The sequence below is a fragment of the Rhinopithecus roxellana genome, chromosome 15 (assembly GCF_007565055.1).
Source record: "Rhinopithecus roxellana isolate Shanxi Qingling chromosome 15, ASM756505v1, whole genome shotgun sequence".
NCBI classification, from domain to species: domain Eukaryota; kingdom Metazoa; phylum Chordata; class Mammalia; order Primates; family Cercopithecidae; genus Rhinopithecus; species Rhinopithecus roxellana.
The window spans coordinates 2,037,135-2,063,388 of NC_044563.1; the positions used below are offsets into that span (position 1 = coordinate 2,037,135).

The window sequence follows — 26,254 nt, forward strand, 5'->3', positions numbered from 1 at the left end:
GCCCTGGTGGGAAGCGACCCGAGCGTATTCCCCGCCCACAGCTCGTGCGCCTGGGCACCTGGGGGCGCTCACAGTGATCGCGGGGCCAGCACACCCTCACCCAGGACATCCCTTTCCTCCCACCACCCCCAACTCCAGAGCGGCTCAGAGGGAGGGAAAATAGATGCTGGCACCCTACCCCGCCCCTCCTGCCCGGGCTGTGCAGTTCTGTGGTGGTATCAGCCTGGCCTTACCCCTTCCTCCCTGGCTCAGCTGGGGTCCTCCTCCGGGCCAGGCAGAGCAGGCGGGCATCAGAAGTGGGGGCCAAGCAGGTGGGTGAGGGCAGGGCAGGGGCAAGCAGAGGAGACGCAGAAGGGGCGGGGCTAAGCAGGTGGGCGGGGAGAGTCGGAACCAAGCGGGGGGTAAAGGCACATAGGGGCGGGGTCAAACAGGTGGGCGAGGAAGGGGCGGGGCCAAGCGGGGTAGTTGCAGACAGGAGTGGGGCTAACTAAGCAGGTGGGCGGGGGCGGGGGCGGGACAGGCCAAGCCAGGGGGCGAAGCGGAGGCGGGGCCAAGCCGGTCCTAGAGGGAGAGGGCGGGCCAAGCCGGTGGGCGCGGGCAGGGACGAAAAGAGCGCGCCGGGCTGGCGGGGGCGGGGCGTGCAGGCGGGGGCGGGGCCCTCCGCTCCCTGAGACCGGTCCTCGGCCACTGCCCCCTCCGGCCCCGCCCCGAGCGCCCGGGCTGGGCCGGCAGCGGCCCCCCGCGGCGGGGCTGGCAGCAGGGGCTGCCCGCACTGTGCCTGGGCGCTCGCCTTCGCTGCAGCTCCCAGTGCCGCCTCCCGGGCCGGCCCGCCGCGGGCTCTCCTTGTTATGGCCGCGGCCTCCTCCCCGCCCAGGGCCGAGAGGAAGCGCTGGGGTTGGGGCCGCCTGCCAGGCGCCCGGCGGGGTAGCGCGGGCCTGGCCAAGAAGTGCCCCTTCTCGCTGGAGCTGGCGGAGGGCGGTCCGGCGGGCGGCGCGCTCTACGCGCCCATCGCGCCCGGCGCCCCAGGTCCCGCGCCCCCTGCTTCCCCGGCCGCGCCCGCAGCGCCACCAGTTGCCTCCGACCTTGGCCCGCGGCCGCGGGTGAGCCTAGATCCGCGCGTCTCCATCTACAGCACGCGCCGCCCGCTGTTGGCGCGCACCCACGTCCAGGGCCGCGTCTACAACTTCCTCGAGCGTCCCACCGGCTGGAAATGCTTCGTCTACCACTTCGCCGTGTGAGTATCGCCACCGGCGACGGCCGGCACGAAGGTGCTTCCTGAGAGCTTGTGTGGGGGAGCTCTGTCCCAGCGCCACCTGCCCCGTAGGGGCTGCGACCCTGGAGCAGAGGAGGGAAGGAAGTGGGGAAAGGCAGAAACACAAACTGCACTCCCCCTTGAAGTTCAGGGGCGCTGCTGTGTCTGGGGGTGCGCAGCTGCTCGCAGGCCCAGCATGGGGAGGGAGCCGGCTGGGGAGGGGACCACCTGGAGCCCAGAATTTGGCTCCACACCTCCGGGAGGGTCGGTCCAGGTGTGATTCCTTCTGGGAAGAGAAGCCTGCTGGGGAGCGCACCTTTGGGTTCAGTAAGAGAACTCCTCAAGGTCGGCTGAGACCCGAGGCTCAGGGGCCCCCAAGAGAGAAGGTGCCTGATGTCCAGCTGGTGCCACATCTCAGACCCCTCTGAGGCGCAGTTGTACTCTGGGGCAGGGGGCTGTCCAGGATAGGAAGGTGACGGTGCTCCTTGAGGGCTCAGCGCGCCATGGGACGCCCCCACCGGCCTCGCATTAACCGAACCCAGCTCATGAAAACCCGGCTTGATGCAGAGTGGAGAGGCACGTTTGCAGCTCTCACTCAGAGGCAGCTGTGCTCCCGCAGACGGTAGCGCTGGTAGCAGAGGCTCCTGGCCCTCCCTGTTACCAGGTGGTTCCAATTCCCGGTACAGCGTGCCTGAGCAGGGCTGGGCACTAGATTTCTCGGGGATGGGCCCGGGAAGTCACCTCCGGAAAGGTCCAGGCTGCTCTCCTCGGTGCCTGCCTGGGGCCCTCCCCCGCCGCCCCAGTGGCCCTACTTCCTGGCTGCCCAGCCAGCGGCCTTTTGGTGTGGTGCCAGCCTCTGGCCTGGGAGCCTCTACCCAGCCATCCCATGGCTGATGGCCATGGGGCTCACCTGAGGGCTGAAGGGTGGTCTCCCTGAGCATCCTCAGGTGGAAGCATCTCTGCCTTGGGCAGGCTCAGTAGAGAACTGGCTGGAGGGCATCCAGGGGCCTCTCCATGCCTGCTGGCAGCTGCCACCAGCAGGAGCCAGGCCCCAACCAGCTTCAAGCATCGTCTCAGGTGAGGGGGTGGGGTAGAGGTCGCAGGACTGCTGCCTTCCTTGCTGAGAGGTGGCCTTCCACATCAGGAAGGGGAAGTCGCAACCACCTCTGTCCTCAAAGATGTGGTTGGGGTGTGGTCTTGGAGACTTTTCCCCACCCCAGCTCCCAAGCCCCTGTCTCCTGACATGTCAGTGGGTGCCTGAGCCACAGCTGCTGCTGGTCTGTGAGAGGAGCTGGCGCTGCTCATGGGTGCAGCAGCGGGGGCTTGGCCTGGGGTCTGGGAGATGTTTGTGTGCAGTGACCTAGGGGAACCCACCCAAGTCCGATGCCACTGTGCAAATGTCCAGCAGATGCCAGATTCACAGGTGCTGTGTGCTGGTGACCACCTGCCTCCTGGACCCCAGACTCTTTGAGATGTCCAGGGGTGGGAAGACCCCCTCAGCCAGAGGCCAAGACAAAGTGCCTGCAGACCCCCTCAATTCTCGCTTGTATTCAGGTTTGTGGACATGTGCCTCTGGGCTCACTGCAGCCACCCGTGTGGAGGAAGAGGAGGAAGAGGGCTCGCCGCGCCCCAGAGGAAGTCTCTGCTTGCACTTGTGTTTTCTTCCTGATTTGGATTGTTTAGGTCTCGGAAGTTTGCTCAGCAGAGTCTACCTTTGCCCAGCCTCCGTAGAGCTGGCAAGGCAGGGGTAGCTTCTGGGGACAGGGACAGGATGGCTTCTGTGAGGGGGTGGCCAGGAAAGAGATGCTTCTGTGAAGTGGCCAGACCTGGGGCTGGTCCTTTCCAGCTCTGGGCCCTGTCCCTGTAAGATGTGTGCCTGGCCCTGAGAAGTTGTCATGAACAGCCCCCTCCCAGGTACCTCCATGCGGAGTGGGACTGGAGGTGGACCCTGGCTGGGCAGGACATGTGGCTTGGTGTGGGCCTGGGAGATGCACTCCCACCCTCAGTGCTCTAGGAGGTTGGCAGGACCAGTTTCTCAAGGGGAGACCTGGTCATAGAGCCAGGATGGCAGAGTAGCTGGAGGCCACCTACAGCCTCACAAAATCCGGTCCAGCCCTGCGCCAGTCCAGCCCTTGTATGGCTGTAAGAAGTCTTGGCAGTGGTGGCAGAGACAGGGCCCTGTCCTTTGGTGGATTGTGAAATGAGAAGTATTGTTGTTTTTGACCTGAAGACGACAAGCCTGGCCTTGAAGAGCCAGGGCCCAGGCGTGTGTGCAGGGGGGTTGAAGCAGGAGCCGGTGTTCCGCTGACCCTACAGGGCTAGGCGAACTCTCCTGTGTGTGGCTGGGGAAGCCAGTGAGGATATCCTGTCCCCTCCTTGGGGAACCCCCGCCCCCAGGAGAGCAGCTCTTCCTGTGTTCCTTTTGGCCTCCCTGGGCTGGCCAGGGTGGACACAGCACCTGGGCCATGACCCTTGCCCGCTTAGGCTTCCTACCCCCAACACCCCCAGTTATCTGTGGCTGCTTGCGCCCCCACTGGGGGCAGCTCCCATCTTAGCTGAGGGGATGGGGATCCGTACAGCCCTGCTGCACCCAGAGGTCCTAGCTCCCTTGCTGTGAGCCTTGGTCAGGGGTGTGGACATCCAGCTGGCATCTATTTTGGTTGCTGAGATGCTTGGAGATCCTGGTTGTGGTCAAGGAGAGGGATTTGAGGGGATACCTGGAGTGCATGGAGACAGCCCCCATAGGCTCTCAAACCCAAGCCTGGCTCAGCAGCCCCTATTCCCCCTTCCCACAGCCTTGGCTTTCCCTGTTTCCCAAGAACTTTCCAGGGGTGCTGGCAGAACCCTCACGGATGCTTGTTAATCAACAATGGAGCCAGAAGCAGGTCCTGGAGGCGGATTGGGCTGATCTGGTTGCTTCCCCAAAAGACAAAGCCATGCAGAGGCCAGCTCTCAGGGTGCAGCACCCAACTTTGTGGACCTCAGTGCCCTCCTGTCTCCAGGCTCTAGCACTGGAGTCCGAGGCAGCTGCTAGGCAGTTGTTCTGCAGCTGGGCAGGGAGGCTGGAGGCTGAAGCAGGTGCTAGAGCTGGGCACAGAGGAGGATGGAGCTCTTTGGACAATCAGGTCTCTTTCCATCTTCTTTAAGACTCCTCAGCCCTAGGTTCCCAGTAAAACTGAGAATTCCTTTTGGGGCTTTTCCCAGTGCCACCTTCTGTGGGGCCTGAGCCTTTGGTCTCATCCTCTGGCTGTCTGGGGTCACCTCACCTCCAGTACAGACCCAGCCCAGTGTTTCTGGATCCACTCTTGCCAACATGTTGAGTGCCTGACTCTGGCTTCCCTCTAGTTGGGGGGAACACAGGCACCCCTTACCCCTGGCCATCAGCTGGGGGGGAAGGGTAGTCCAGGTGGCAAAAGAGCCTGGAGTCTGGGAGAAAGGGCCTCCCCAGCCTGTGTGGGGACAGGGGGTCAGGAGTGTGGTAGGGACTTGGGTCCTTGGAGGTGGCCTGGGCAGTGCCTGGTGGGCGTGGAGCAGGTGGCAGGGTTTTGTGTCTGCGCATGGCCCCATGGTTGGGCCACCTTGGCCAGGGTCCTAGGCCTTCTGAGTCTGCGTCTTGTCCTCTATGGCAGAGGCTACTGGTGCTGGCGCCCTCAGTGCAGGGTGCCTCAGTTGGAGGGAACATTTGCCCGTGTCTGGCACTGAAGCCACAGCTCCCTGTGGCCATGGTACCCGCAGCTTGAGCCTACAACCCTGGGGTGCTGGAGGCAAGGGGGTCCCTTTTCACTTGGCAGTTGCGAGGTCCTGGAACCTTTGCACATAATGTGCTGGCTGCGATGTGTCGCGGGGCCGGGTCTGAGGGAGGGGCTTTTCAGGGACACTCCTGGGTGCCGATGGGATGAAATTCCGCTGGGTGTGAGGGCCTGGGGTGCAGTTGGGCCGTCCAGTGCGAGGTCAGGTGGTTGGAGCCAGGGAGCTGGCATGTCAGCTGCTGCTATGAGTTCTGCCACGTGCCGTCCTGGCATGTGGCACGTCCTGCAGAGGACAGGAAGGGTGAACAGCTCCAAACCCACCCTATGTGTGCTCCAGAGCTGGAAACAGGCTGTGTGGAGCTGAGCGCCTTTGGGGGCAGCTGAGATGGGCAGGAGCACCGTGCCCACTGCGGGTATCAGAGTGACAGGGATTGGCAGGCAATTCCACTCGGGTGGCTGATGCCGCTCTTTTTAAAGGCGTTGGGTGCCGAGAATTCTGCTCCTGCCGTCAGGCTGGTTTCAAGTCTGCTCCTTCTACGCTCGACGCCCTTGCCAGGGTGATCCAGAGCTGCTCAGACGAGCAAGCATCCTCGAGTCCCAGGGGTGCTGTTAGCAGGGCTGTTGCCTGACGCAGCAAGTCCAGGGAACTCATGCCTTCCAGCGATGGGAATGCCACCGGTCCCTGTAGCCAAGGTGCAGACACACGTGTCCTGGTCCTGAGCCCCTGCTTGGCCCTGGGCAGGGCCCCCAGTCCCTTGCATTCCGCCGGCCTTGTCTGGGAGGTGGACGAACCCTCCCTAGCCCTGACATTCCAAACTGCCTTTTGGCCCCTGTGATATCTCGCTGTGATTCAAGACTCTGTCCACGGGCAAGAACAACAAGGGCTGGGACAATCTCATCTCAGGCACCTGTGGGAGGAGACAGGTCCCAAGGCCGGTGATGCCAGGAGAACATTCCAGGCCTAGGAGGAGCTGAGAGAGCAGACGCCCAAGGGAAGATGCTGGTGTGTGGCTAGTGTTGGGAGAGCATGGTGTCGGCCTGGGGAGGTGTCACAGAGAAGCTTCCAGAAGCCCAACATCTCCTGCTGGAGGGGAGAATGAGGCAATGAATTCACCATCCTGGGCCACTTTGACCCAGACCCCAAGGATTTGGTTACAGAGGGGAGGGCGGCAGGGTCTGGCTTCACTCTCAGGAGGTGCCTTGGGGCTGGTCAGTATGGGATTGCTGTCACCACGGGTCACTCCAGCCCCTGGGCGCTCCTACACTATGCTCTGCTTGTGCCTGGGGTCCCTGCAGGCACGTCGGTGAGAACGTCCAGGCCTCCACACCCCTTCCTGGTGGGTGGCTGTCTCTTTCCAGCACCTCCTCGGAGCACCATGAGAAACTCCAGACCTCATGGATACAAAATTATGGTGGTTGATGAAGGGAGGCGGCTGGTGTCTGTGGTACCGGCTGGGTGACCACAGCGATGCCACGTGACCCTAGTCCAGGGGGCCAGTTTTACATGAGGCATCTGACCACGTGATGGGGTGTGGTTCTGCTGCCCGGCCCAGCCCCCTTCTGGGAGCTGCATGTGGGTGGGTGCTGACTGGGCAGGGTCTTCTCTCTGGGGAGTAGGCCCTGGCTGGAGCTGGGGAAGATCCATGATGGGACTCAGGTGTCTTCCCACTTCTCGACCATCTCCTGGGAAGTTCTACTATTTGGTTCAGGATGTGGGGTCTGTCTGAGCAGGCGTGGTGCTTCCAGAAGGATCCAGCTTAAGGGTAGTGTGTGCAAGGGGGTGCCTGAGCCCTTCTGCGGAAACACCATTCCCCACAGAGCAGCAGTCCTCAACCTTTTTAGTACCAGTGACCTGTTTTATGGAAGACAGATTTTTCCACTGGGACAGTGGTGATCTTGGGATCAAACAGTTCCATCTCAGATCATCAGGTATTAGATTCTCATAAGAAGCACGCAACCTAGATCCCTCGCATGCGCAGTTCACAATAGGATTTGTGCTCCTGTGAGAATCTAATGGCAGTGCTGATCCAACAGGAGGTAGAGCTCAGGTGGTCATGCTCATTCACCTGACACTCACTCACTGCTGTACGTCCTGCTCCCTAACAGGCCATGGACCCGGGGTTGGGGAACCTTGTCTCAGAGGATTGAGGCTTGGGGCCATGGGATCGGCACTGTCATTGCCCTTGGATGGCTCTGAGCACCGGAAGGACCCGACTGTGGTCCCAGGCACTGTGTGGGATGGACCAGCAGAAAGGCTCCCAGGAGGGTGGTGGCTCCGTCATCGGCACGGGACTGTCGGGATGAGCCGTCTGGAGTCTGTTGGCATCTGCCTGGCCACCTGTGGCAGGAACTTCTCTTGATTGAAGAGCCGGGCCGGGGAGCTGACCCCAGGACATGCTCCTACCCACTCTGGGGCCTGGGACCTGGGCTCTGCTCCCCATTTCTCTCATCCACGCACAGATGGGGACATTTGGGTCTCCTTACAGATGAGACAGCTAGGCCTGGCCACTTTGCTCATGCCACGCCCAGAAAGCCCTTAGGATGCCCAAAAGCCCTTAGGATGCTGTGGTCTCGAGTGAGGTGACACACTATTCCTGGCCTCAAGTCCAGTTTGTTTCCACGGGCACCCCCACTCCCACCTAGCACTTGCCACGAGGAAGCACCCTGAGGACTGTCCCCTTTGAGAGGCGGCTCCCAAAGCCTTGCTCTGTGCCTGTGTCCTGGTAGCGGATGAACTCTGGCCGCCCTCACCCAGAGGGTGCAGGTTCCCTGGGGATGGGGGCTCTTGGCTTCCCCTCCATATCTGCTAAGGTGCACGCCTTTCTCTGCTGCCTTCCCAAATCACACTCTGGGGTGCACTGAAAGGGTGCTCTGAGTAGCTCTCCCCCGCTCCTGGCTGAACGTGCTCCAGCCAGAGACTTAAGAGATTCAGAAAGCAGGAACCACAGGCAGAGCAGCTGGACAGGGACCCCCACCCCTGCACTCCCTTCGGCCCTGGACCGCTCCTCTGCATGGAGACAGCCCAGCTGCACTGGGACCCCTCACCCCACCCTGGGGCCAGGGGCTGCCTCCTCGACTTCCACTCAGAGCAGCCTGGGTAGCTCAGAGGAGGGAGCAGAAGGATCTCTGACTGAGAGGGGCAGACCCCTCCCAGAGGCATCCCCACCCTGCCCCACAGAGGGGAGCAGCTGGAGACAGGGGGCGGGAACCTCTTCTGGCTGTGTCTGAGCAGCCCCAGGAGCCATGCGCTTCAAGCATTTGATCTTGGCGGGCCCTGGGCTTGGCATTCTACTCCATGACGTCTCCAGCTGTTCTCTTGTGAAGAGTCACGTCTGTGCTCTTGGCTAGGATGGCTCAAATATTATAAAACATACAGCTTTGCTAATTAAAACAGCATGACACTGCCTTATAGGCAGGCAGATCACCAATGGAACAGCTTTTTAAAACCGCATGTAACTCCATTGTATATGAATTTTAGTAAAAGCGGAGGCGGCATCTCCAACCAGTGGGGAACAGATGGGCAGCTTCATGCGTGCTGCGGCGTGGGTGAGTGGCTACGTGGAAAGTGATCAGACTGTACCCACTTGTCACATCACACACCAGGATAGACTTCCAGGGGGTCAGAAAACCACTTGGGTACCAAAAGAAAGCACCTGGAATTCTTTAACCTGAGAGTGAAGAAACTTTTCTATGACTTGAAAGCTAGATGCGTGGAGCAGGAGATTTATGTGTTTGACCACATAAGAAAGAAGCAACTTTGGCCGGGCATGGTGTCTCACGCCTGTAATCCTAGCACTTGGGGAGGCCGAGGTGGGCGGATCACCTTAGGTCAGGAGTTCAAGACCAGCCTGACCAACGTGGTGAAACCCGTCTCTGCTAAAAATGCAAAATTAGCTGGGTGTGGTGACACATGGCTGTAATCCCAGCTACTTGGGAGGCTGAGGCAGGAGAATCGCTTGAACCTGGGAGGCGGAGGTTGTGGTGGGCCGAGATTGCGTCATTGCATTCCAGCCTGGGTAAGAAGAGCAAAACTCCATCTCAGGAGGGAAAAAGAAAAGAAAAGCAAACTTAACGGGAAAGAGTCAATGCCAGGCTGGGGGAATGTGCTGTTTGATGAAGGGGTTAATCTCTTTACTATAGAAAGAGTTTCTGAAAACAGAAGAAAACCCACAGCCAGCAGGAGATATGAACACCACTCACAGTTCAGCAACCCACAGGGGCCCTTGAACATGTGAGAAGGCGCCACCTACACTCCTGGTGAGAGGAGTGCCGAGGAAATGTCACTGAGGTCCCGTCAGGCTGGCAGAAATCCTTTGGCATTTGCTAGCAGGCATGCAAGAGGGTAGACTCCGTGAGGAGGGGATTTGGCAACATCTAGCAAAACTGTCTGCACTGACCTCTGACCCAGCAGTCCGCCTCCCCAGAACCTACCTGAAGGCACCAGCACCGGCAAAGGCAGGAAAAGCCACGTGTGAAGGGCTGCTTGTGAAAGTACTGTTTGGAAAACTGCAAATGCCCGTTGTAGGAGACTGGTTGAGTCAGAGATGTGTGGAATATTATGCAGCTGTAAAAAAGGAATGCATAGATCTCTCTTACTGTGGAGTGATTATCAGGATTTATTTATTTTTTAGACAGGATCTTCCTGTGTTGGCCAGGGTGGTCTTGAACTCTTGGCCTCAAGCAATCCTCCCACCTCAGCCTCCCAAAGTGCTGAGATTACAGGTATAAGCCACCACACCCAGCATATCAGGATACTTTTTAAGTGAAAAAGCACAGTGAATAAAAATATAGTAGCTATTCTTCGTCTGATAAACGGGGAGATGCAAGTCTAGATGTACATTAAAAACAAAAGCAATGGAAGCCTCCAAATCTTAAAAGTTTACCTCAAAAGGAGGCGGGTATGGAATCAAGATGTCTCTGAGCATACCTTGTTTTATAGATTTCACTTTGGAGCCATGTAAATAGTTTGCATAATTGTAAAAAAGCTGTTCCTAATTGCTTAGTGAAAAATCCCTAAATAAATCTTAACCAGAAAAAGCAGTCCCTCAAAATTGAAATGAAACAAATGAGCCTAAAAATGTGTGCTGAATTAGTGGCTTAACCACCCAGAAGGACTGATTTCAGGTGACATATTTCTAGCGGGTTACTGCTGAAGACAAATAGAGCTGCATGCAGTGACCACATCATTGTTGGGATACTATTTGTTTTATTATTCTAAGAGTGCTGCATGGGAATTGCAGGTTAAGATAAGTAATTGTGTTGGTGTCACCAAGAATGGAGGTTTTACAAAATATGATTCACGTATAAACAGAAGTAAAAACAACCGTATGATCATCTCAATAGATGTAGAAAAAAAATTTTGATAAAATTCATCATCCCTTCATTTAAAACTCCTCAACAAAAATAGGCATCAAAGGAACATATCTCAAAATAATAAGAGCCATTTATGGGCCGGGCGCGGTGGTTCAAGCCTGTAATCCCAGCACTTTGGGAGGCCGAGACGGGCGGATCACGAGGTCAGGAGATCGAGACCATCCTGGCTAACACGGTGAAACCCCGTCTCTACTAAAAAAAAAAAAAAAATACAAAAAGCTAGCCGGGCGAGGTGGCTGGCGCCTGTAGTCCCAGCTACTCGGGAGGCTGAGGCAGGAGAATGGCGTAAATCCGGGAGGCGGAGCTTGCGGTGAGCTGAGATCTGGCCACTGCACTCCAGCCCGGGCGACAGAGCGAGACTCCATCTCAAAAAAAAAAAAAAAAAAAAAAAAAAAAAAAAGCCATTTATGACAAACCCATGGTAAATATGATACTGAATGGGTAAAAGCTAGACGCATTCCCCTTTAAGAATAGGAACAAGACAAGGATGCCCACTTTCACCACTCCTATTCAGAATAATACTGGAAGTCCTAGCCAGAAAAATCAGGCAAGAGAAAGAAAAGGGGATCCAAAAAAGAAAATAGGACCTCAAACCATCTCCCTTCACTGATGATGGTAAGATTCTATACCTAGAAAACCGTAAAGAGTCTGCCAAAAGTTTCCTGGAACTGTAAGTGAAGTCTCAGAATACAAAATCCATGTGCAAAAATCAGCATTCTTCTTTTTTTTTTTGAAACGAAGTCTCGCTCTGTCACCCAGGCCGGAGTGCAGTGGTGCAATCTCAGCTCACTGCAAGCTCCGCCTCCTGGGTTCACACCATTCTCCTGCCTCAGCCTCTTGAGTAGCTGGGATTACAGGCACCTGCCACCATGCCCGGCTAATTTTTTGTATTTTTTAGTAGAGAAGGGGTTTCACCGTGTTAGCCAGAATGTTCTCAATCTCCTGACCTCGTGATCTGCTCGCCTCGGCCTCCCAAAGTGCTGGGATTACAGACGTGAGACAGCGCGCCTGGCCAATCAGCAGCATTCTTATACACCAATGACGTTCAAGCTGAGAGCCAAATCAAGAATGCAATTCCATTTATAATAGACACAAAAAGAATAAAATACCCAGGAATACATCTAACCAAGGAGGTGAAAGATCTCTACACAAGAGTTACAAAACACTGCTGAAAGGAATCATAGATGACAGAAATGGAAAAACATTCCATGCTGATGGGTTGGAAGAACCAATATTGTTAAAATGGCCATATGGCCCAAAGCAATCTACAGATTCAATGCTATTCCTATCAAACTACCAATGTCATTTTTCATAGAATTAGAACAAACTATTCTAACATTCGTGTAGAACCAAAAAGCCCAAATAGCAAAAAATAAACTAAGCCAGAGGCATCACATTACCTGACTTCAAACTATACTTCAAGGCTACAGTAACCAAAACAGCATGGTATTGGTACAAAAACAGACACATAGACCAATGGAACAGAACAGAGAACTCAGAAATAAAGCCATACATCTACAGCCATCTGATCTTCAATAAAATCTACAAAAATATGCCATGGGGAAAAGGCTTCATATTCAATAAATGGCTCAGGAATAACTGGCTCCCCGTATGCAGAGGAATGAAATCAGATTCCTATCTATCACCATATACAAAAATTAAAGACAGATTAGATGTGGCCAGGCACGGTGGCTCATGCCTGTAATCCCAGTACTTTGGGAGGCCAAGGTGGGTGGATCATGGGGTCAGGAGTTTGAGACCAGCTTGGCCAAGATGGGGAAACCCTGTCTCTACTAAAAATACAAAAATTAGCTGGGTGTGATGGTACGTGCCTGTAGTCCCAGCTACTTGGGAGGCTGAGGCAGGAGATTGCACCACTGCACTCCAGCCTGGGTGACAAGAGTGAAACTCTATCTCAAAATAATAATAGTAATAATAAAGATTAGATGTAAACATTAGACTACAAGCTGAAAAAATCGTGGAAGAAAACCTAATACCCTTTTCAATATTGGCCTTGGCAAATAATGTATAGCTAAGTCCTCGAAAGCAATTGCAACAAAACTAAAAATTCACAAGTGGGACCTAATTAAAGAGCTTCTGCACAGCAAGAGAGACTGTCGAGGGAATAAACAGACAACCTACAGAACGGGAGAAAATATTCGCAAACTTTGACAAAGGCCTAATATCTGGCGTCTACAAGGAATTAACAAATCAACAAGCAAAAAAACAACCCCATTAAAAAGTGGGCAATGGCCGGGCACAGTGGCTCACACCTATAATCTCAGCACTTTGGGAGGCCGAGGCGGGCGGATCACGAGGTCAGGAGATCGAGACCATCCTGGCTAACACAGTTAAACCCTGTCTCTACTAAAAATACAAAAAATTACCTGGGTGTGGTGGCGGGCACCTGTAGTCCCAGCTGCTCGGGAGGCTGAGGCAGAAGAATAGCGTGAACCTGGGAGGTGGAGCTTGCAGTGAGCCGAGATTACACCACTGGACTCCAGCCTGGGCATCAGAGCGAGACTCCGTCTCAAAAAAAAAAAAAGATATGGTAGACATTTCTTAAAAAGAAGACATACAAGCAGTCAAACACCTGAAAAAATGCTCATCACGGATCATCAGAAAAGTGCAAATCAAGGTCACAGTGAGATACCATCTCACACCAGTCAGAATGGCCTTTGTTTAAAAAGTCTAAAAACAGATGCTGGAGAGGCAGCAGAGAAAGGGGAACACTTACATCCTGTTGATGGGAATGTAAATGAGTCCAGCCATCATGGAAAGCAGTTTGGAGATATCCCAGAGAACCAAGAGTTGAACTACCATTCGATCCAGCAGTCTCATGTGCTGAATGTATACCCTAAGAAAAATTAGTCATTCTACCAAAAAGACATATACACCTATACATTCATGGCAAAAGACATAGAATTAACCCTGGTGCCTGTCAATGGTAGATCGAATAAAGAAAATGTGGTATATATACACCGTGGAATACTATGCAGACATGAAAATCATGTCCTTTGCAGCAACATGGATGCAGCTGGAGGTCATTATCCTAAGGGAATTAATGCAGAAACTGAAAACCAAATACTGCATGGTCTCACTGATTATAAGTGAGGGCTAAACATCGAATACATGTGGACATAAAGATGAGAAAAAGAGACACTGGAAAATACAAGAGTGGGGAGGGAGGAAGGGGAGCAAGGTTTGAAAAGTTACCTGTGGGTGCTGTGCTCACTACATGGGAGACAGGATCCGTTTGTACGCCAAACCTCAGCATCATGCAATATACCTTTGTAACAAACCTGCACTTGTACCTCCTGAACCTGTTTAAAAAGTTGAAAAAAAAAAAAAAGTGGAAACTTTTGGCATGGGAGAAAAAAAAATAGATGTAAGTTAGAAGAGGTTAAGCAAAAATCCTCCATACCTACATTTGAATGAGGACTACCAGTATGCATCCGTGATGACATTTACTTAAATATCTCTGTTTACTGGAAAGGCCCAGGACCAAGGACCACTCAGTAGCTAAGAGCATCTCTAGACCCCAGACTGTGGCCTCTAGGTACCATTTCCCCCTGAAAGAAACCAGGGCCCCTGGCAGGTTCCAGGTTGTGGCGGGAGATGTGCAAGCTAAGCCTGGAGTATTCATCACAGCAGAAGGCAGGGAAGTTATCAAAGGCCGGCTAGGGCCATGTCAGTGGGACTTGAAGGTGTCCCTGTCTTCCCCCTTCTCCCCAAACTGAAGATGCAGTGGGTAAGCCTCACTGAAAATGACAGAGGAAGTGGATGAGCTGCATCGATGGGGTTCAGATCCCAAGTTCATTCTGATACTGAGGGGCAAAACCAGCAGACTTTGATTTGCATTTCTCTGATGATCTGTGGAGGTCGACAGGGAGACCACTCATGATGTGGAATCCTGGCAGAGTAAATGGAGAGAATCTGACGTGTCCCTGCTGTGATTCCCCTGTGAACTGTAACTTGGGGAAACCCAGCAGCTCATGAAGTTGCCTCTTTCTTCAAGACTCACACAGATGCCTGAAGCAGCAGTGCTGCTAAAGTCCTGCCAGACTCCAGCTCCTGGTGAGGTCAGGGATTCCACATGGAGCGCCACAGCTGCCAACCTCTCCAAAGCAGCGAAGGCCTTTGGACGGGGCACAGAAAGTGCTCCCATCCACAATGCTTCCTTGCCTGGATGGATGGATGGATTGATCTCACCAAACCTCGTGCTCTAAGTACAAGTTGACTGGAAATACTCGGGCCAGAGGAACACGCTGAATGACACTACAGGAGGCCACTTGCGAAATCCCAGTGGTGGGGAATGCTCCATAGGACACACGACCTGATTTCTTCAGCAAGTCAATGACCAAGAAATAATGGGAAGGGAAGGAGGAAAGAACCACCTATCCACCAATTGTGACATAGGCCTTAGTTAGGTCCTCACTAAATAAATGACAACAAATATTGTATTAAATTACTTCTGGTTTGCTGACATGTTCCATTTGTGCCCATGCCCCACCTGCTAGGCTGCGTTTCTGATCCACGTGCCCATTTGGGAGGGTTTGGGGCTGTTGGGATGCTTTTGTGAATGGCTTCCTTCCTTCCCAGGCACAGGGGCTTAATGGTGCTCTGGAGCACACAGACCAGAGGTTGCACCCAGCTCCCAGCTGGCCATGTTACCTCAACCGTAAAACGAGGAGAGGCAGACTTCTCTGGGACGCAGTGGTGGGGACACTGTGGTCTGTCTCCTCTGGGCGCCCCGTGGTGCCTGGTGGTGTGAGGTTAGGATGTGGGGCGTGGTGTCCAGGGGCTGTGTGGCCTGCCTGGAGCTGGGCAGAGACAAAGCACGTATGTGACACTCCCTGACTTTAGGCCATAACAGGGGCGGGGGAGCGGTGAGGCAATCGGGGTTCCTAGAGGAGAACCCCATGTAGTTCCTCACTGCAGGGCTTAGCGGGAACAGGTGAAGGCTTACCTGTCTCAGGTAATGAGCTGTGGGAGTCTGAGACAGCTCTGGTTCCTTTAAGGGTATGTAGGGGTCACTGCCAGTCTGTAGCTCCCTCTGTGCGGGGCAGACTGTGGCACTATGGTGACTGGTAGTACTGACTTCCTCTAAGCCAACCAGGCAGGGACAAGTCAGCTTGTTGTTCCGTCCATGGTGGAGGGCAGCCCTGGGGGTGAACAGCTGACTGTGAGGGCATGGTCCCTCCCCCTAGACCACCCTGGAGGCCCCCTCAGCCCTCCTGCCTACGAAGAGTTCCCCCTATGTGGCGAGAGGCCTGGGCCTCAGAGGTAGATGATTGGAGTCTGTGAAATCAGGGCAGGGGTTCACTTCTGCTTAAAACCCACTCTCCTTCCCTGCGGAGAAACCTGCGGCCAAAACCTGCGGCTGGATCAGAGGACTGGTTTAGTAAGAATTGTTTTTTTTTTTTCTTTTATGTGGTTACCTGCTAGCCAGAAAAGGTGTGTGGTTTTGCAGTCTTTCAGACAAGTGAATTTAATAGTAGCTGACGTGAACAACTGTTTCTCCTCTAGGCTCCAGAGCCCCACCCCAGTGCAGATGTGGAAGCTCAGTTCCTCCAAAACCTAGATGGGCCTCGGTGTCCTGACTGTCACCCCCAGGGTGCCCGTCACTCAAGTCCTTGCTCGCAGTGCCCTGGAGACGCAATAGGGCCCAGACCCCTACCAGCCTGTGGCCCAGCTGGGGGCAGGACTCCGGGGCAGGGCGAGTCCCTTTGTGACCTGATTCTCTGTGGGCAGGCCGGGCAGGTTGGCTGCAGGGCAGTGGAGCCTTTGCTGCTGGCCTGTATTTCTCTGGCTGGACAGATACTGCGCTCATATCCCTGGTCTTTCAGGGGGCTCTGTGGTTGGTGGAGGGCAGCAGTGCCCCAAGGGAGGAGCAGGTGCCCAAGCCCCTAAGCAGCCCTGTGGGTACAGGTACTTGTCTACTCCATGCATCAGTCCTACTTCCCAACTCAAGGCTCTGGCCTCCACAGGCTGCCTCCCTTCCTCCCGCTTCCCTTTCTCCCTCCCTTTTTTCCTGCGGCTCTGAGGCCTGCTGGAGAAAGGCTCCAGTCTGTGTTCATGCGTTTGGAAGGCCTCTCAGATACAGGGACCATCAGCCCAGCTATAAGGGGACCTTGGACCACAAGTTTGCATAGGACCCTTTGCCAAAGCCCTGTGCCCACTGCCGGGGATTGCTGGGGACTCCGCTCTGGTGGGGCGGTGGGGCTGGGTGGGAGCAGCTCCCTATCCAGGTGGCTGTGGCCGGGGCTGTCTCTGGATAATCCGAGGCCCTTATGAGAGGGAGGTAGGTGTGTCTCCACAGTGGGGGACCAGATCTCTCTCTGGCGCCAAAGACTGCTTCAAGCCTTTGGAGGAGCACTTCGCCCCAGGCTGGGGTGGGACTGCTTCTGGTTTAGGGTCGCTGCCTGTGCAGGTGGCCCTCTTGTCAGTCTTGTCTGCTGCCTGGGGGTGTGGCCTCTTGTGGAGGCCCCTGTCCTGGGTGGTACTGCTGCAGGACCTGGGCTTCCAGGGGGTGTCCGGGAGTCAGATGGGCCTCCCTCTCCTGGCCTCCACTGGGTCCGGGGTGGCGATCTGTGAGCCAGTGGCCGCGGCTGGGGGCAGCCTGGGGTGGGTGAGAGGCCCTGGGCAGCCACCTTGTGTCTCTGAGTTTGTCCTCATGTGTCTCTGGTTCTGGGGCTGGAACTCGGTGTCCGACCTGGTGACAGGTCAGGTGTGATTAAGTGTGTGGGACTCGGTCTGTGTGTGCAGGGCTGTTCGAAGGCCTGCAGGGCTGTCTGATGCCCCCCATTTCTTCCACCTCAGAGGGGATGGCATCTCAGGCCGCCTCGCAGATTTGCGGGCTGGTTGCTGTCGTTCCTGAAATAGCCTCTGAAGCTCTGTCCGGGAAGGGAACCTTGAGTGTGGAGGAGATAAGGCTGCTGACTGGGTAAGCTGGCCAGGGGCGGGGGGTGGCCCCTCTTCCCTTCCTCCCCTCCAGCTTCCATGGCCTGGCGCTGTGAGAGGCTTGGGAAGGCCCTGTCTTTGCGCCTGCACACATGTGTGTCTGGAGTGCGGGAGGGCGCTGGTGCTGGGCCTAGATTTACTCAGCCCAGATCATGGCTGCTTTTGTTTACGTGGTCCCTGCTCTCACCCACAACTCCAGGCTTCTGGCTCTCGGGAATTTGAGGCCTGTGGCCGCTGTGGACCCTGGAAACAGCCTGTGCTGCCTGAGACAGTGCGGGGCCTGGCATGGAGTAGATACTCTGGGGGTGGACAGGTAGGCAGAGGGAGAGATGGGCAGGTGGATGGGGGGATGGATTGTGGTGAGTTATGGGTGGCGGGTAGATGGGTGGACAGCTGGATAGATGAAGTAGTGGGTGGTTGAAGAGAGAAAGGGGTAGGTGGACGGAGGGATGGGCAGGGAGAGAAATGGATGGGGCATGCTGGTTCCAGCACCCACTGGGTGCAGCTGTCTGCCGTCTGCTCTCCTGGGGGAAGGTCTGGAGAGGGCCTCTCCGTGCGTGTGGTCTTGGCCAGCCTAGCCCCGGTACACTTGGGATGCATTGCTTCTCCTTCTGCCATCTCAGCAGCTGTCCAGGGATGAGACCCAGCCCTACTGTGTCTTTCTGGGATTTACAAGTGACTCCGAGCCCTTCCCTGGGCTGAGGGGCGTCGCTGTGGGTGTATCTCATGGAGAGCCCCTGGGAGCCTGGCTGGAGCCTTCTGGTAGTTTGGGTTCCGGATCAGTGGGTGCTGGGTGGGTCTTCATGGCTGTTCCTGGGGCCTCCAGGCCTGCAAGGTAGACAGGACTCTGGACTCGAGTGTGGCTGTGGATGAGGGCAGCGTGGCCATCAGAGGCGGTGGGTGTCTAGGGCCGCCCCATCTCCCCCTCTATCTCCCTCTGACTTGCCTCCTCTCTCTGACTGGCCTGCTCCTGAGCCTGACACCTGCCTGGGGGCTCCCAGTGAAGGTCGCTGGTTTCAGAATGCACCATCTCTTCCTGGCGTGACGGGAACCACCTGTGATGTTGCCACCACCTGACTGTAAGCTGTCATGATCCCCCCATGTGCCCCCTGTAAGACCCCCACCTGTTACTGAGTGGCAGGGACGTGCTCCCACACCCCCATGTGCCATCCTGCAGGCAATTTCTGCTGACCTCTGTGTGCCCTGGGGTCTGCTCTCCTAGCAGAGGGTGACCCTGTCTGTGACTTAGACGGCTTAGAGTGCCAGGACTGAGGTGAGGGGCCAGTGGAGTGAAGGGGAGGGTGGGCACTGCTGGCAAGAACCACAGGCAAAGGGTGTCGGGGACAGGGAAGGCCTGGAGGTTTGAGGAGCAGAAAGGAGACCCTCCCTGGACTGGTGAGTCAGGGCCCAGCCCAGAGTGACAGGGACCGAACCTGGGTCCGTGTGCCGTGCCCAGCCTGGCGTTCGGGTTTCTTCCCAGTGAGCCGAGCAGACAGGGAGGGTCTTGGGTGAGGGCTGCAGACTCTTGGTGGAAGAGTCTCGGGTGAGACCCCCGAGCTTGTAGGTGGGGCAGCAGCGGCAGGGGGCCCAGGGAAGTGGGGCCAGTCGGGGGTCCTCGGGGGTCTTTCAGGGATGTATCTGCTGTCAGGGTGTGGGGAGTGGGGGGCGGGGTGGATTCCAGGATCCCGGGTTGTGCTTGGTCGGAGTGGGGAACTAGACTCTCCGTCCCTGGCTCAGCCTCTGCCGGCTGTGACCTCGGGGGACCATTGACCTTACTGTGTGCCTGGTGAGCCTGATCCCTACCTGCCAGTGGGTGAAACAGCAGGCAGGAATACAGAAGGCCTTTCAGAAGTTCTCGCTGACCTGCAAGGTAGAGGCTGTTTTCTGCTAAGGATAAATTCGCCCCCTCTATCTCCCAGATCAGCGGCTGCTCGAGGAGCCCGGTGCAGCTCCATGGAGGTGCAGCAACCACAGGGCAAGTGGTGGAATGTTCTGGTTGTCCTTGGTGCAGGGGGCGGGCGGGGCTGGGGGCTCTTTAGCCTTCCTGGCCTCGGTCCCCTGGGCAGGCTCCACCTCCCTTTTATCATGCCCCTTTGGCAGGCTGCCTGCCACCTCAAAGTCACGCCGCCCTGGGCGTCCTGCCTCTTCCGGGGACTGGGGCTGGGGCTGGGGCTGGGGCAGCGGTAGCTGTGTTTATGCATGTACTCCTTGTGCTGGGCCCTTCACTGAGCTCAACACACAGGGGCTTAGGGAGGTCTGTGGGTGCCCAGGCCAAGATGTGAACCCTGAGTTTGTGCAACTTGAGTTTCAGAGCGGTGACCTCTGCTGCTCGCAAGACATTGCCCTGTGAGGGGGTCAGCCCTGAAGCCGGATGGCCTGGCCCCTGGCTACCACGTGGTGACTCCCTGTAGGTGCTCATGTAGACACCCCTGTGGGGGGACTTGCTTGGTCCATGGATCAGAGGGAAGGTTCTCCCCAGGGTGTGAGGCAGCACTGAGGGCTCCGTGCCCAGCAGGCTCACTGTTGGGAGTTGGGTCTGGTTTGATAACCGTGGACTGGGGTGACCGGCCCTGACTCTGCAAAGCAGGACTGTGGAATATGGACACTGATGCTGCCAGGTGGATCCAGGCAGGGCCAAGATGTTTGCAGGACAATTAGAATGACTGGGCCTGACTGGCACAGGGATGTGGAATACGGTGCTTGCCATCAGCAGATACAAGCTGTATGCGGTGGGCTGAGGGTGCTCCCTGGGCCAGAACGCACGGATGTCCAGATGTGGAATGGCCCAGACAGCAGACGCCAAGCCTTCATCGTGGTCACCCCTGGGTGTGGGCTGTGGGTTTTAATCTTTTCATTTTTGCTCATCTGAATTTTCTAATTAAAAATCTATTGCTTTTTAAAAATTATAAAAGATCATTTAAATTAAAATGTATAAGTGCGGAGAGGCCAGTAAGAACGTTCTGGAGTCCCTGGAGAGTCTTCTGGCATCTCAGGGCTGAGAACTCTGATTGAATTAAGTGTGATTTGACCTAGGAGGGTGCCGGGGTGGGGGCAGGTGCACTGTGGCCCTGGGTCCTCATGGTGCCAGGGTCCCATGGGTTTCTGGCCCCTGGCTGCTGCCCCTCTATTGGGCCCTGCACAGGGCATGAGTCCCATGTCCTGTCCTTGGGGAGGCCTGGGGGACGGGAGTGGGTGGGATGGGCAGTGCCTCTGTTTGGCAGATTCCAGCTTCTCTCAGGGGCCAGGATTGCACGGTCTGTGTTGGACTCTGGGATGCTGGTGGGAAGAACAGTCTGGGTGAGGAGGAAAGAGTGACCCTGCTGACCCCTCTTAGGTGGGCTGGGGCTGAGGCGGATCCCACCTGTGGGGCGCTGCCTAGAGATGGAAGGAGCCGGAGTCCACAGGGCGCTTCTCTTCTCTTTTCCTGTATGTTAAGGTAGTTCAAAGGCCTCCTGCCTAAGGAAGTAAGACAGCAATCTCTGTGGTCCTGGGCACCAGCTCTGGGCGCCGATGGGCTGGTCCGGTGCGGGGAGCTGCCCCGGCAGCCCCTGTGGGTGCAGGCCATGGGCTCTTGTTTCCTTTCCCGAATCTGTAAAGTGGGTAACGACAGCTCCTTCAGGGACTGTTAGCCACGTGCTTAGACCACGCCTAGAAAATGCAGTCCTTCCAGAGCTCCTAACCTTTCACGGGCCACAGGCCCCTTCCCAGAAGTTTTTTTATTTTTTATTTTTTGAAGCAGGGTTTCACTCTGTCGCCCAGGTTAGAGTGTAGTGGCGCAGTCATAACTCACTGCAGCATGACCTCCTGGGCTCAAGCTGGCACTGTGACCCCTCGTCCAAGGTACCAGCCTGGGAGGCTGGTCTCTAGTCCAGGTGTGAGGCCCTGAGGCCCTGGCTACAGCTGGAAGCTCTTGGGCAGTGCTCTGTGCCCATAGCAGACTGCCTCCATCAAGCCAGGTGGCCTTAGATGCTCCTCCAAGGCCCAGCCAGCCGGGACCTGAGTCGGGAGGAACCATGGCCCCCACCAGGGCTGAGACTCCTCTGAGCTCATCATCCGTCTTGGTTGGGTGGAGGCCTGAGAGGGCGGACACTTGCCCAGGGTCACACAGCTGGTGCTAGCAGAGCTCTCTGTCCGGCCCCTGCCCCATGCCGGCCCCTCTCGCACCTTGCTCACACTAGGTGCCTTGTGCCAGTGCCTGCTTGGGGGTAGAATCAGAGAGGGGAGGGGTGGGCGCGGAGCTCTGCCTCCTACTAGCGTGCTTCCGGAGCTTCCTGGGAGAAGGCTTTTAGAGCAGTGGCCTTGTCTGGTGTTCCTCTGGGTAGAACCTGTGTTCTGGGCAGGCTGGGAACAATGAATGGTACAGATCCACTGCTCCCCTTGGGCCTCGGTGGGTGCCAGCTGTGCCTCCTGGAAGGTCATTTGGAGCCTGGTCGGCAGGCAGGAGCTGAGTGCTGCTAGGCAGATCTGGATGTGGTTGGTTCCTGGCTGCACCTGCTGGGCTCATGACCTGACCTGTCCTTTCCTGAGGGAGCTTGGTGATGGCTCAGGCCGACTCCCAGGGGCCTGCCCTTCAGGGCCTGCATGAGTGTCCCTGGACTGGCTGTGGGACGTTGCTTCTTCCTGTCCTAGCCAGGACCTGCCCATCCACCCAGGGGGCTCAGGGACGTTTTTGAGTTTTCCTGAGGCTCTGCCTAGGGAGTGTTGCTGAGGAAGCTGGAGCAGCGACCTTCGTTGTTGGGGGAGGAGATGCAGTAGGCTGTGGCCCAGCTACCCCATTTTGTAGCTGGGGAAACGGAGGCCCAGAGTGGAGAAGGGATCTCCAAAGGGGAGGTGATCCCTTCTCAGGCCGAGCCCCTGCCTGATGGGTGCTTGCTGTGGGGAGAAGTCCTGGGGTTCCCCTCCCCAGGCTGGGGTTTGTCCCCTACTTTGCAGGAGGAGTGGGGCTCCCAGAAGAGAGTGAATTTTGGGGGAACATAGTGCTGGGGGTCCCCTCCTGGGCCTGGGGCTGTGGTTCTTAGAGGGGCAAGGGGCTGGCCCTTGTTGCTGTCCATGGCAGCCACAGCCTTCTGACCCTTGCTGGCCTGTCATGGAGTGGGGTTCAAGATGCTATCACAGACATCTGCCCAGCTTCGGGGGCTTCTGTGTGGTGCCAGCCTTGCCCGGGGGCACAGCCCTCAGCAGGCCAGAAGTCCTCAGGAGAGCTTGCTGCCAGGCCACTGCCTGGGGCCAGGCTACAGATATGCTGGCCAGCCTTGTCCAGGGGGCCTCCTGCCAGGGGGACAGAGGGAGATGGCCTTCCTGTTCTAGTGAGAACAGGGCTGGGCTCCATGCCTGGCAGTTCCTTAGCCTCTCTTGGCCTCAGTCATCCTGTCTGGAAACAGGGATCATAATAGTTTTAGTTTATAGAGAGCGAGGGCCCGGCCCCTGCCCTCTTCCTCTGTGGTCTCCTCTGCCCACTCCCAGAACACCTGGCCTCCTGCTCTGAGGGCCAGCCCTGGGTTGCAGCAGTGAGCATGACCTGGCCACAGTCCAGGGGCTTTGGGGTGGGTTTGTGGGCAGCTGGGCTACAGGGGGCTGTGGGAGCCCGAGGGGGTACCTTCCAGGGGAAACCCGACAGATGGGGGTACCCCAGGCAGGGGCAGGAGGTGACGTGGAAGTCAGGGAGCAAGCTGTGGCTGGAGAGCCAGGCAGGGTTGGTCAGCAGGACCGAGGGCCTGGGCCTCCCTGGGTGAGGGCCAGGGTGCCTCTGCAGGGGTGGAAGTGGGCTGTGAGGGGGTCTGGGTTTATCTCCCCATTGCACAGGGCTCCATGGGGTGGGCTGAGCCATGGGCGCTCTTCGTGGCACCTGGGCGTTCAGCAGGGAGGCAGGGGCCCAGGAGGAGGGCATGACTGGCTTTGACGGCGTCGGTCTCTACCCTTTTGGTCCTCACAGAAGAGGCTGCTCCATCTTCCCTGGAGCAGCCAGGGATGGCGTAGGGGTCTGGTCCCCTGGCTCGATGTAGGCTTCCGCAGAGGATATGGTGTGGCCGGGGGCTCAGCTGAGAAGCCACCAGGAGACAGATACAGGCTCAGGAAGTGGCTTTGTATCTCTGCTGAGAACCACAATCCAAGTCACAAGGGCCCATTGAGATCACGTCAGGGTGTAGGCGGGGGAAGGCTGGGAGCTGGGGTTTGGCAAAGGCCCTGGGGTGCTCCTGTGCTGGACAGGCTGCTGTCTACCACCGGGCCTGGCCCAGGTGAGGTGAGAGACACCTGCCGCCCACATCAATGCCTGGGCACACGGGCCCAGCGCACACAGCCAGAAGGCGTGCGTCTTGCAGTGGGGGCTGCGGGAACCCCTTTGCTCCCCGATCCCTCCCCTGCAGACCCAGGCGAGGTGGATTCAAGGTGTGGGGCAGGGTAGGGGCTGGGCACTGCCAGATGGCACGGGCCACCCACACTGGGGCTGCTGTGACCTCTGAGTCTGGGCGCTGCCTTCCATGTGGTTAGGGACAGGGCAGGGAGGCTGATGGGCTGGCCCAGCGTGGGGACCTGCCCAGTGGCCCTGTGGGTACAGGCCATGTGCCTCTGCATTTCTTTTACCCCATCTGTAAAACAGGCATAACAGCAGCTCCTTCAGGGGCTGTTAGCCACGTGCTTAGACTGCACCCAGAAAATGCACGGTCTCTCCTGGGCTCCTAACCTTTCATAGGCCACAGGCCCATTCCCAGAAGTTTATTTATTTATTTTTTATTTTTTGAGACAGGGTCTACCTCTGTAGACCTTAGGTTAGAGTGCAGTAGTGTGATCTTGGTTCACTGCAGCCTCGACATTCCCGGCTCAAGACATCCTCCCGCTTCAGCCTCCTGAGTAGCTAGGACGACAGACGCGCACCACCACGCCCAGCTAATTTTTGTATTTTTTTGCAGAGATGGGGTCTTGCTATATTGCCCAAGCTGGTGTCAAGCTCCTGGGCTCAAGCGATCTGCCTGCCTCAGCCTCCCGAAGTGCTGGGATTACAGGCATGCACTTTTTTTCTAAGTAGCTTTATGGAGGCGTGCTTGGCATATGGTAAACTGCCCCAGTTTAAAGCAGACAGTTCCATGAGTCCTGACATTTGGAGACCCTGTGAAACCAGCATCAGAGTGGGCACACCCATCACCCTCACAGTGTCCTCCTGTCCCCACGGCCAGGCCACCGCTGCCTACCATTAGGCATGATGGATGAGCTTGTGCCTTGTGGAACTTTATTTGGATGGACTTTCGCAGCCAGTGCTGGTTTCGTCTGGCTTCCTTTACTCAGCGTCATGATTTTGAACTGTGTGTCTGTTGTGTGTGTCAGCCTGTTGTTTGGGTAGAGGCTACTTTGCTGTTCCATGCACCTGTTGATGGATATGTGGGCTGTATCCCGTTTGGGCTCTCACAAATGATGCTGCTAGGAATAGTTGGAGTCTTTGTGTGAGCAAATGCTTTCGCTTCTCTTGTGCGAGCACATGGTTTAACTTCTCCACAGCCAGCTGGGAAGTGGAACGGCTATGTCATGGGGTGGGTGTGGGTTTAACTTTCTAGGACACTGACAAGTTGTTTTCTAAAGCAACAATCCCCTTTTGCAGTCCAGCAGCCCTGTGACAGCTCTAGTCCTCTGTCTCCTCGTCAACACTTGATGTGGTTGGTCTTTAATTTTAGCCAATCTAATGGATGTGTCGGGTCCCTCGCTGGCCTTCCTGGTGACTCGCTGTGTGGGGGTATCTTTTTCAGCTGCTTAGTTGTCCACATATCTTCTTTGGTGAAGTTTCTGTCCAATTGCTTGTTAAGAAAACTTGGTTGTTTTTTATTGAATTCAAGAGTTTTTTGTTTTTTTTTTTTTGTTTTTTGTTTTTTTTCTGAGACAGAGTCTCGCTCTGTTGCCCAGGTTGGAGTGCAGTGGCACAATCTTGGCTCACTGTGACCTCCACCTCCCAGGTTCAAGCAATTCTTCTGCCTCAGCCTCCTGAGTAGTTGGGACTACAGGCACCTGCCACCACACCCGGCTAATATTTGTAGTTTTAGTAGAAACAGGGTTTCACCACTTTGGCCAGGCCGGTCTCTAACTCCTGACCTCGTGATCCTCCCGCCTCGGCCTCCCAAAGTGCTGGGATTACAGGTGTGAGCCACTGCTCCCGGCCAAGATGTTACATGTTTCTGTATTCTGGACCAAGTCCTCTATCAGGTACCTGCTCTGTGAAGCCTTCCCTCATCCCTTGCTAGTCCTTCCGTTCTTTTAAACAATTTTTTTAGAGCTGTGGTCTCACTCTGTCACCCAGGTTGAAGTGTGTGGTGCTATCATAGCTCACTGCAGCTCCAACTCCTGGGGTGAAGCCATCCTCCCATCTCAGCCTCCTAAGTAGCTGGGACCACAGGTGCATGCCACCACACCTGGCTGGTTTTTAAATTTGTTGTAGAGCTGGGGTCTCGCTATGTTGCTGACAATCAAAATGAGTACTGGAAGCATACTCCTCAAATCATCGAGGTTTATTGAGCCGGCTTGAGGGCACGCCCAGGAAAATCTCGAGTCACAGAAGCATCTGTGGCTGCTTTTTCCAAAGAGGTGCTTAGGAGGTTTCATTCATATTTATATGTTTTCTTGAAGAGGAGAGGGACATCAAGTGAGACAAACGATTATATACTGGCGAGACTTTAGTTAGTACCCAGTAAATCTACGTTTTATAGAAGACGCACATTGGAGGAAAGAGGGAGCGTGGAAGGGTACATCTCAGGGAGGCGGAAGAACATCTTGTTATCTCATCTTGTCTTTGTTCTGTGCCTGGGAAGGAAGACAAGCAGTCATCTTATGAAAAGGCTGGTTTCTGTTCACCCTTTGGGGAGAAAACCCAATGACTGTTATCGAGGGAGGGGGTGTGATGATACGTATCTGACCACACGTCCGTCGTGGCCCTGAA

General features: G+C 56.0%; 1 protein-coding gene across 3 annotated transcripts in view; it reads left to right on the forward strand.

Moving 5' to 3' along the window:
* The first annotated feature begins 641 nt into the window (after positions 1-641).
* Positions 642-26,254, forward strand: part of KCNQ1 (potassium voltage-gated channel subfamily Q member 1) — a 403,636-nt gene continuing 378,023 nt past the window's right edge. The window contains exon 1 of one of the 3 annotated variants that reach the window (XM_030917976.1): positions 642-1,234. In XM_030917976.1, the coding sequence (XP_030773836.1) occupies positions 849-1,234 (386 nt within the window). In that variant the 5' untranslated portion in view covers positions 642-848. Of the gene's footprint in view, positions 1,235-17,374; positions 17,651-26,254 lie in introns of those variants that run through there. The other 2 variants (XM_030917975.1, XM_030917977.1) reach the window with 2 other exon arrangements.